This window comes from Hevea brasiliensis, chromosome 15, assembly GCF_030052815.1.
Source record: "Hevea brasiliensis isolate MT/VB/25A 57/8 chromosome 15, ASM3005281v1, whole genome shotgun sequence".
Lineage (NCBI taxonomy): Eukaryota > Viridiplantae > Streptophyta > Magnoliopsida > Malpighiales > Euphorbiaceae > Hevea > Hevea brasiliensis.
The window spans coordinates 3019505-3030817 of record NC_079507.1 but is presented as its reverse complement, the minus strand read 5'-3'; the positions used below and the strand labels follow the sequence as shown (position 1 = coordinate 3030817).

Genomic DNA, 11313 nt, shown 5'->3' with positions numbered 1-11313 from the left:
GGCCTCGGGGGCTTTAGGCTGGCCCAGGTCCTAGTGCCGGTCCGGCCCATAGGTTGGGTCGTGACAAAATAGGTATCAGTGATAGATTGACAAATTTATCGATAATCCGTCACAAAAATACAGGTTAGCGATAGATTTGTCACTAATTTTTCATTAAATCCATCATAAAAATAAAAGTTAGTGACAAATTTATTGCTGATTTATGTTAAATTTTATTAGCAGTGAAATTTTCAGTGCCTAATCTTTTACTGATAATTTATAGCTAATTTAAAAAATTAACTTTCAACCATATATTTTAGTCTATCATTGAAATTCTCATTGCTAGAGTATGAGCAACGGATTAGTGAAGTATCAGTAATAGATCCGTTGCTGATCAATATTTTTATGACAAAATTTTTATTTATCGCTAAATCCATAAATGATACTTATGTTTTCTCGTAATGATTCTATTTGACTATAAATTATAATAAAAGTTTTTATTAATATAAAAAATAGTGCACTAAAAAAATTATTTTTTATAGTCCCAATGACATATGATGAGATATTATTTATGTAAAATTCTTAATTTTGTATGTGAAAATTAGTTCCTTGTATCTTGATTTATATTAATTGAACTTAAATTAAAATAATTTAATTTATATTAATATATTTAAAATGATTTTTTTAAATAACTACTAAAATAATAGTAATAAATTAAACACAAATATTGCTGAAAAGAATGATTTAAAACTGAATTAAATATTAATTTATTCTCCAAAATTGGCAATTAATAAATTTTAATTAAACAAAAAATATAATAATTGGATTAATTTTATCTTGAGTTTGACAAATTGGGTGATATAATTTTTCTTTTTTTCTTTTTTCAGTTTTGTGCAAGTGCCTATAGAGGGGCTAAATTAATTTTTTTCATTTTACAGTTTGGTTCTCAAATTTTATAAAAGTTACCATTTGGTCATTCACTCTTTATATTATCTTTTCACTCTCTCCTTTGTTCCTTCCATCTTCATATTTTATCAATCCCAATAAACTATAACAGTGACGAAAAATTTTAATTAAAAATTAAAATAAAAATATTATCTATTTATTTTTCTACGTTGTTATTCTCACATCAAAATTAAAACTCAACTAAACCTTTATCTTAAGAATTTGGGGTCGGCTATATGGATTCTCTTTCTCCATTCTAAATGATTTTGGGTTAAATTCTCAGAAATATGTAATACTTCTAGGTCATGTTGTACTACTCTCCTCCAAGTCTAAAAATTAAAGTAAAATATTCTACAATTTCAATATTAAAAATATTTTTTAATAAAAAATCTAATTTTGCATTTTATGCTTCATTCAACATATTGATGCTAAATTTAGGGATCAAATTTATCATTTCTTTCCATTTAAAAAATAATGTTTAATTATTATGGAATTTTTTTTATAAATAGGACACACGCATACACAGATCAATGATAGATATAGACCACTGTTAAAATCATGACAACTGTATGCAGAAAGATGATGATGATAAATATGTAAACAAACTCTTTTTTTCCAAATAAAATTAATGTTTAACTGTTATGGATTTGGCATACAGAGAGATGATGATGATAATTTGACATATTTAATAATAATAATAATAATAATAATAATAATAATAGCCAACGAGAGTTATTTAATTAGAGGTTTGATTTGTTTCGTTAAAAATAATATATATATATATATATATTTTTTTTTTCTATAATAATTATTTTTTATAAAAAAGTTTTTCATAAAAAGTAATTGATATATAATTATGTTATGTATAAATAAAAAATAATATTTATTTAGTTTTTTTCTTTGATAAAAAAATTTTTGGTTGATATTTTTTAAATGTTTAAAAAAATTAAAAAAATATTTACAAAAAATTATTTTTTTACAAAATAAACAGAGCCTTAATCAATACTCTCATGATTAAATTGAGAATTAAAATCCTACTAAATATTTTTTTTAATTGATAATTTATAAACTCTACTATAATTTATCAATAAAATTGGTGTTATACTGACTTTGAATTGAAACCCTCCTTTCATTTAAATATTAAAATAATAATAATAATAATAATAATAATAATAATAATTATTATTATTATTATTATTATTATTATTATTATTATTATTATTATTATTATTATTTTCTTATTTTATTTATAATTTTTTTAAATAATTTTGCATTGTAGTTATTATCTGGCCTTAAATTTAGATGAAAGTCGTAGATAGTTGCATGGAATCTTTTGCAATAGATTAGATAATAAAACTCACATGCATCCTTATCACCTTCATCAGCTTCCACCATCCTAAAGGTTCCCATTTAGTTTTGGTTATTGTATAGATCAGTTGGAATCCCCAATCATTACTAACCAAACAATAGCATCCATCCATATTATTAACTGCAAATTCCAATTATCACCTAATACTTAATGACAACCTTCATTTCACAAGGGCATTGTCGTAATTTCGCAACATTTTTAAAGTCAATTTTGCTTTTTCCACATAAAGTTCAAAATCACACGCAACACGTAGTATCGGAATGAATAATTGACAATAGAAGCTTCTGTTTGGCGGCAAATTATAGTATTGTTTTTACGTAATAATATATTTATAATTAATAAATTTTTTAAATATGGAAAATAGTGCTTTAAAAAATACTAATTTTCATAGTATCTGTAAAATTTTTAATTTTATATGTGAAAACTATTTCTTCGTATTTTGATTAATTCATATATTTTTTTATTTATTCTTTAATTTTTTTATAATTTTAAAAGTTAATTTAAATTATATTTAATTTTTATATTTTGAAAAATATAATTTTTGTATTATTTTTATTTTTGAAATATTTAGTTACATAACCTACTTTTAATCTCTTTTAAATATATTCACTTTAAAGTAAAATAAAATAGTTAATTTTTTTTTTCATTTTCAAAATTCTAGGGAACACGATTAACCGACGTATGGTGTAAATCCTTTATTTTTATAATTTTTTATTATTTTTATTATTTTTTTATAAATTTTTTTATTTTCTATTACTATAAATAAATAAAAAATAAATAACGAAAAATTTAATGCGTTTTATATCTTATCAATTGTGGTAATATCGATACATTTTGAAGGGCATTATTGTCCATATACAACTTAAAACAACACGCCAGCAGACTAAGACCATTCTCGGTCCGTCTCCTCTCTCTCTCTCTCTCTCTCTCTCTCTCTCTCTCTCAAATTCTTCTTGCGGCATATATACACAAATTTTCAGGTTCAGGGAAAGCAAGAATTGAAGGATTGAGGCGAGATGAATTAAGAAGAAGATACAATAAAGGAAAAGAAAAAACAGAAATGGATTGTTCATCATGTTACCATAATTCTCATATCTTGTGTGTCGTGCTTGTGTTGTCGTTAAGCGTTGGGAATATTGCAGGTTTCAACCTGTCTACCATATCCTTCGATGAGGGTTATGCCCCTCTCTTCGGCGATGGAAATCTTGTTCGTTCTCCAAATGGCAGAAGCGTCCGTCTACTCCTCGACCGCTTCACCGGTATACATCTATCTCTTATTTTTCCATATATATATATATATATATATTGTTATCATGATTTGGCAAATAATACAGAGATAAAGACAATGATTTGATTACCTGAAAAGGAAAAAATTAATATCAGGTTCGGGTTTTATTTCGTCAAAAATGTACAAGTATGGATTCTTCAGCGCCAACATCAAATTGCCCGCAGATTATACCGCCGGGATATGTGTTGCCTTCTATGTAAGTCATCATTGTTAGCTTTTAATTTTTATTGAAAATCATGTCTTTTTACCGATTATTAAATTTTAATTTTAAATTAAATTTTGTGTGTTTTAGTCTTGAAAACTCTGAAATAGTTAATTTTTTAATAATATTTTTAAAAGTAATTTAAATGACAATCTCAATCAGGTTCTAAATCTTTTTGCCAATAATCAAGTGTACCTTTTTGTTTTCCAATAAAATTCCTAAGAATTTAAGACCTTTAATATTTACAATTATTTATGCATTTTGCTTGATTTTATTTGAATTTCAATACAAATATTTAATTTAAGTATGGATTACATGTATGTAAGAAAAGGAACAAATATTCCGAGTAGTTGAAAAAATTTCTCGTTTATGAAAAACAGACATCCAACGCGGATGTATTTGAGAAGAGACACGATGAATTAGACTTCGAGTTCTTGGGAAACATAGAGGGGAAGCCATGGAGGTTCCAGACAAACTTGTATGGAAATGGTAGCACTAGCCGTGGCAGAGAAGAGAGATATCAATTATGGTTCGATCCCTCCAAGGAGTTCCATAGGTACAGCATTCTCTGGACCAAGAAGAATATCATGTGAGTTCTCTCCTCTTTCTTTCGTTCTTTGAAAATTCATATTAAACTTTTTTTTTTATATATAAATTTTTAATATTAATTAGTGATATTGAATGAGATATTAAATTTAAATTTCAATAAAAATTAAAAATTAGGAGATTAGGGTAAAGTGAATGTTAAGTTTATATGGAATGAGTTAGACGGCTGAGATCAATTCAAATAAAAATAGACGATCATGATTTTATCAATGTGTTGAGTAAAAGAACATGTAATAGCCATTGAAGACTAGACCACTCAATGCATGATATTCTTTAAACGACTAAGCTAGAGAGAACAATGTGTCATTTATCTTTCGACATTATACTTATTTCGGTCGATTTAGTTTAGTTCAACTGGATTCATATAATTAATTTTTTTTTAAATAATAAAATTAAACTAAATTGAATTATCTAATAAATCGAATTAAAATTTTAATTCTCAATTATTAAATTTGAATCAAATTCTACTCACCTTGATAGTATGCTCTTTCACTCTTGCCCCTTCTGCTCAATAATTATTGGTTCATTTTTATTTCTTTCAATCTCATTCTGAAATTAAAAATAAAAATTGATAAGTCTAATAAATATTTAATAATTATAACAATAAAAATACTTTTTAAAAAAAATAGAAAAACTTATTTATTACTTTTCTAAAATTTCAATACTTAAATAATAATTTATTTAGAGATAATAATATAATTTATCATTAATTATTTAGGTTTCTCACTTGCTTTTTTAGCACGCATAGCATAATTTAGATTAAATTGACTTATTTTGTCAAATTATCTGTTGTTCCAATTTTATAATTTTAAATTTAATTATCCTTAACTGCTCAATTTAAAGAGCAAATTGAGTTGGGTAAAAAAAAAAAAAGCAAATTGATTTTTTTTTTTAATGGATGTATTAGGTTTTAAAATGGTAAGGTTTCAAATTTCAGCTAATTCCAAAGCTGAAAAAATTGTGATATGCACTAATCTCAATGGTAAGAGTCTGTTTGGCATTAATTGTTGTTTAAGAAAATATATATTTTTTAAATATATTAATTAAGGAGTATTAAAATTAAATTTAATATTTTCTAAATTTTAAAAATAAAAATAAAATAATATTTTTCAAAATTTATTTTTTAATAATATTTAAAAATGGAATTGTTTGAGCCAACAAGAGAAAGAAATAAAGATGAGAGTTGCGTGTGAGATGTTTGGATATATAAACTAGTGGACAAGCGTGAGCTCTACAAAGATAATGTTTAAGCTGCTTTTTAGGCCATATTCGCTTTCAATATAATGCCAATTTGGCCTAAAAAGCAGCCTCTTTTAGTGTTTCTTCTTTCACTCTATTCTAGTTTTTCATTTTCTCTAGAATATTTCCTTCTATCAATTCAATCGTTTATAAGTCTATATTTAGTATTCATGATTAGAAAATAAAAAAAAAAAAACTTTTAAAAAAATATTATTTTAAATATTATTGAAAAAATGATTTGAATTATTTTAGAGTTTTTATAATTAAATTACATTAAATTTTAATATATTAAAGAAAGTGGTTTTCTCAACAACTTTAATAGTATTAATTGAACCAATTTCAATTGATTTAAGTGACAAAAAAAAATATTTAAATTACTATATATAAGGAGACGGAAAATAAAAAGGTTCTCTACTCTTTGATTATTATAGTATGATATTTGATCAATTAATTAATTACTCTTTTAATTATATAAAATTATTCGTTTAATTTATTGATCATGAATTAGTCATTAGTTGATCTCAATAATTAATATGAACATTTGTGTGCATATATTTTCAGATTTTACATTGACAATGTTCCAGTTCGAGAGGTGGTGCGCAATGATGCAATGGGCAGCGAATACCCATCAAAGCCAATGTCCTTATACGCCACAATATGGGATGCCTCAAATTGGGCAACCTCAGGAGGCAAGTACAAGGTTAATTACAAGTATTCACCATTTGTGTCCGAATATAAAGATCTAGTCTTAGAGGGCTGCCCTATCGACCCCATCCAGCAAATTCCCATGGCCTCCACTTGCTCCGAAAGCAATGCCCGCCTAGACACAGCGGATTATACCATCATCACTCGCAAGCAACGTCTCGCTATGCGTAGGTTTCGCCAACGTTTCATGTATTATTCATATTGCTATGATACGTTGAGGTATCCCGTACCACCGCCGGAATGCGTTATTGATCCAGTTGAGAAGGAGCGATTTAAAGATACCGGAAGGTTAAAGTTTGGCGGTAGCCATCAAAGCCATAAACGTCGATCAAGGCGGCGGAGCAAAACTCGTGTTGTTTCTAATAATGATGATCATATTATGTGATACCATTTTCATATTATGTTAATTATATATTTGTTTATAAATATAATAATATGATTTGGTGATGTAATTTAAGATCATTTTAAAATTATGATTTAAACTTATTTTTGAAAGAGTATAATTTTGAAATGTTATTAAAAAATAACTTAAAAAAAGTTTAATTGGGTAGAGATGGTATGATTGCTTTGAAAATAGATATGAGTAAGGCTTATAATGGGGTTAAGTGGGAGTGTTTATGTGATACACTGGTGAAATTGGGGTTTGGGCAGGGTTTTGTATAGAGGGTTATGATGTGTGTTACTTCAGTTGTTTATACTATTGCTCAGGATGGCAGGAAGCTTGGACCTATTCCTAGTAGCGGTTAGAGGCAGGGTGACCCATTATCCCCCCATTTGTTCATTATTTGTGTGAAGGGATTATTTACTTTATTTAGGGACATGGAAACTAGAGGTCTCATTCATGGTTGTAGAGTAGCAAGGGGTGCTCTATCAATTTCACATCTATTCTTCATAGATGATAGCCTTGAGTATATGCATATGTAAAGGCAATGAGGAGCCCTATGATGGGGTGCTTAAGGAGCCATATGTAGATTTTGTCGATAATTGTAAACGAGCCAACTCGCGAGTCTTAACAAGCTAAATACCATTGAGCTCAAGTTAGACTTGTTTATTAAATGAGTTTAAAAGTAAGGCTCAAATCAGCTCGTTTTATAAACTAACCAAATTGAGCTTCAAGCGGCTTGGTTTGTTTACACCCATAATGAAATGATAATGATCCAGTAAAAGCTGGGAGTCTCTAACAAACTTGAGTATCATGAGAAATGCTTCCTATCATGAGAAATGACAATGATCTACTTGTAGTGGCTTTACAGTCATTCATCTTTAATTTGGTTGGGTCAATTTTTTTTTGCATTCTTGCTCTGCTAACTCTATCGAGCTATTCCCCTTCTTCAGTTGCTCTTGGAGTTGCCTTAGTTCAAATTAAGAGTTTTAAGCAGTTAATTGACTTTGTTCTTGCTTGCTGCGTTTGTTGATATTATTAAAATTATTGGTTGCAACTCTATTGTTGGTAATTACTAACGCATATGTTGTCAGTAGTATTGTAGCTAGTTCACTCATAGCTTATAATCTGTTCTTGAAAAATGCCAACGACAATTCCACCATATACCGACGAAAGAATTGGTTGATAAACTTAACAATAGCTAAGAATGTGGTTAGTAAAGTTTACCTACAATCTAAATACTAGTCTATCTAATTTTAGTTGGTAAGTCATCAGTAAAATATATTACCGACCAACCCTTGGTAGATGGAAATTTCCAGAGCTCCTTTTTTGTAGTGAAAAAGAAAATCAGCATCTTCTCTTCGTTAGCATTGTTTGAAGATGATTATGGTAATAAATGGATTGTCTTTTGCACATACTCTAATTTTGATACTCAACCTTGCTTAATTTGAAGGTCAAATTTGGTTTTGGACCAATATTAGGTGCTTAATTTGGTTTTCTTTATCTTAATTTACTTTGCCTTTTTGTGTGTTTAATCCAACTTGCCAGGACTTGTGTTAAGCTATTAGCATCATTTAGACATTCAATAGGGAGTTTTATTTAGTTGATTAAAATTGCACAAATCCTTGCAAATGAGTTAATTTTCCATCTAATTGCTCAAGAGTTTTGTGAATGTACGTAGGAATCAAATGTTTGATTTAAAGTATGCATCAACCATTCCTAAGCCAATGTAGGAATCCAAATGCTTAGTTAAAACTAATTTTAATATTTGGATGCTACATTTTGCATAAATAATGAACATTCCAAGGTTGTGCGACAATTAGAGGTAGGTTATAAATGTAACATAGTGCTATAAGTAGTATTCTTCCGTTGAGCGTTTACTTTTATCAATCATAAAGAGAGAAGAGTTCATTAGATATATGGTGGAAATAATTGTATTAAATATTTACATTTTTTATTGTTATTGATTCTTTTTAATATTTCACTGTTCTCACACTCATAACTAGACCCAATCTTAGGGCTAAACATGCAAGATAAAATAAAATATTATAAATAAATTTGGGTTATCTTAGCCTAATGACGTCAAACGTGCACAATTGGGGGAGCCCAGCTTAACTCTAAACCCAGCATATATTGTCACACCTTACTCCTCTATAAGGCATAACATGATCCCGTAGTATACCTAATGAATTACCAAACTTCGCCTACTAATAATCCATTAAATACACTACAAGGGATTTTAAACCTTTTCTTATTTCTTTTTACAGTGGTGAGCACTTTTGACAGGTGTTAAAAATTTTTAACTGAAGTGAAACAAAATAACAAATCTGAGTATCAATAATTTCTGTAAAAATTTTGGCAGAGTGCCATCTATATTTTGAATAAAATAATTCTTCAAAAACCTGTAAAAAGTACTTCCAATGTATTTCTACAATCCCAAACTCCAATAAATTTGTTCAACATAATAAATTTCTCAACATTATCAACTCAGTTCAACAATCAATTTTTCAGTGTTTCCAAAAGCTGAGATAAGATAAATATATCACAATATTTTTACAAGCGAGAATAATTTACAATTTTAGTTTACAACTACTCAAGACCAAGTACAATATATACATACAGTGCACATACATTACAACAAAAATTACAAAATATAATATACTCAATATACCCGGTGAAATCTCAAAATGTAGCACTTACTCTACTCTCTCGTCTGTCTGTCTACTTGCATAAAGAATGAAAAAGCTATCGCTGAGCCAATGTCTCAGTGTTGTACAACATTAAGAAAATACAATTTAAACCCATAAATCATAAATCATATGAACTGTGGATACTTAAAATCATAGTTAAATTCAAAAGACAGAGAATGTCATAAAGAATTTAAACTCCATTTCACAATATTACAATAAATATCAATAAATCACACACACAGCTTAATCATGATTTCATAGTCCAATTCGTCCTAAAAGCCGATGGCTAATGAGGAATAACACAGCTAGCTAGCAATAATATGAGTACTCATCCTATTCGTCCTCAATTGACACACACCTCAACACTTCAGTCAGAGAGGGAATTCAAAGTCAATTCGTCCCACTAGACAAGCTAGCGAGGAATTCAATCAATATACATGATAGCTGTGGTTTCAAACCATTTGCAATGTTTTTCAAGCAATAAGTATCCATCAAATATCCATTCAAACAAATTTCCACAATTTAAAACAATAACATACAAATAGTCATAATTTATTTCAATTGAAAAATTCAAAAGAAATAACTGTTGTGAACAAACCTCTGAAGAGTAACTTCTTGGCCCTAACTCAGTGTTTCGTTCCCCTTCCTTGAGTCTTTGCTAACTGAAACATACAATTTGAAGTGTTTCAGTACTCATTTAAACTGTCTCTAACAATAAGGTTCAATAATTAATTTTTTTAATTCTATTGTTTTCCTTAGTCAACCTATAATGTTGACTCTTGATGCACTCTAGGTGAATTAGGTTTAATGTTACCAATATGTCACATTTTGTATTTCAATATGCTACCAATATAGTGCAATTTACCATTTTCATAAGTTGGCATTCATTGCCAAATTATTTCAAGCATCATTGTATGTAAATGTCAAGTTCTCAATTTTTGTGTGTTAGATTGGTCTAGCTTAAAGTCCTATTTCTCTTAGTTTTTAGCTTTTGGTCAAAGAAGCAAAATTGTAGCTCTATGTCTTATTACACTCTAGGCAAAATTTTAGGTCATTCTGAGTTGTATAGACCAAGATATGGCCAATTTACTAAAGCTGGACAGATTGCACTAAAATGGCAACTTTAGGTCATTTTTAGGTTATTTCTGGTTCTGGGGGTTTTTATATCCGAACTTGTGTAAGCCTTTTGACTTGCTTATGGTTATTTCTGGGTTTTGGTGTCTTCATAAGAGTTGTAGCTCTATGTCTAATCTATTCATGGTAAAAATTTCAGGTCATTTGGATCTAGTTTGAGTGAGTTATGGCTAAAACACTAACTGCTGCCCAAATGGTAAATTTTCAGGCTTTCAAGTCACTAATCCGGATTTGGTCATTTTTAAGGTTAGTTTCTAGGCAGAATTTTGGTAACATTTCTACATGAAAGTTGGCCTATTTGGTGCCTAGTTTCACCCTCCATTGGCCTCATACCAATTGGGTTCACAGTTTTGCACTTATAACCTAATTTAGGTACTGCCAACAACACACAACCTGCACAAGACAATTACACTTCCAATTTGACATTCCTTCTCCTCCTCATGACTTCATTATTCATTCATAGCACTTCTACAAATACTAAACACAATTCCAGCAAGCATATTGGACAGAACACTCAAGTGCTCAATGCACACAATATCATTCAAGTTCAACATTCACTTCCACCAAAATTCAACATATCTCAATATCAATATTACACATACACTTCCATATACTCATACCTCAATATCAATTACACATGCTGCTCACAATTTAACACTATCATATTTCATTAATAAACTTCATATTCACACACACAAATTCATGATATTATAGGCTGCCAAACATGGCAGTTTGCCAAAGCATCAAGGTCCCATTTCAAACCCTTAATTCAAA

The 11313-nt window shown here is 28.5% G+C and overlaps 1 protein-coding gene across 1 annotated transcript; it reads left to right on the top strand.

Moving 5' to 3' along the window:
• The first annotated feature begins 3201 nt into the window (after positions 1-3201).
• Positions 3202-6828, top strand: LOC110659254 (probable xyloglucan endotransglucosylase/hydrolase protein 30). Its single transcript, XM_021817131.2, has 4 exons — positions 3202-3552; positions 3677-3777; positions 4164-4372; positions 6190-6828. The coding sequence occupies exons 1-4, from the start codon at positions 3354-3356 to the stop codon at positions 6716-6718; spliced, it is 1038 nt and encodes a 345-aa protein (XP_021672823.2). The 5' UTR covers positions 3202-3353; the 3' UTR covers positions 6719-6828.
• Positions 6829-11313: the final 4485 nt, after the last annotated feature.

What these genes read in the sequence shown, in the direction of transcription:
- LOC110659254 (XM_021817131.2), top strand. Translation starts at nt 3,354, where the DNA reads ATGGATTGTTCATCATGTTACCATAATTCTCATATCTTGTGTGTCGTG. An exon ending in GGATATGTGTTGCCTTCTAT is followed by an intron (nt 3,778 to 4,163) that starts GTAAGTCATCAT and finishes TATGAAAAACAG; the next exon opens with ACATCCAACGCGGATGTATT. An exon ending in TGGACCAAGAAGAATATCAT is followed by an intron (nt 4,373 to 6,189) that starts GTGAGTTCTCTC and finishes ATATATTTTCAG; the next exon opens with ATTTTACATTGACAATGTTC.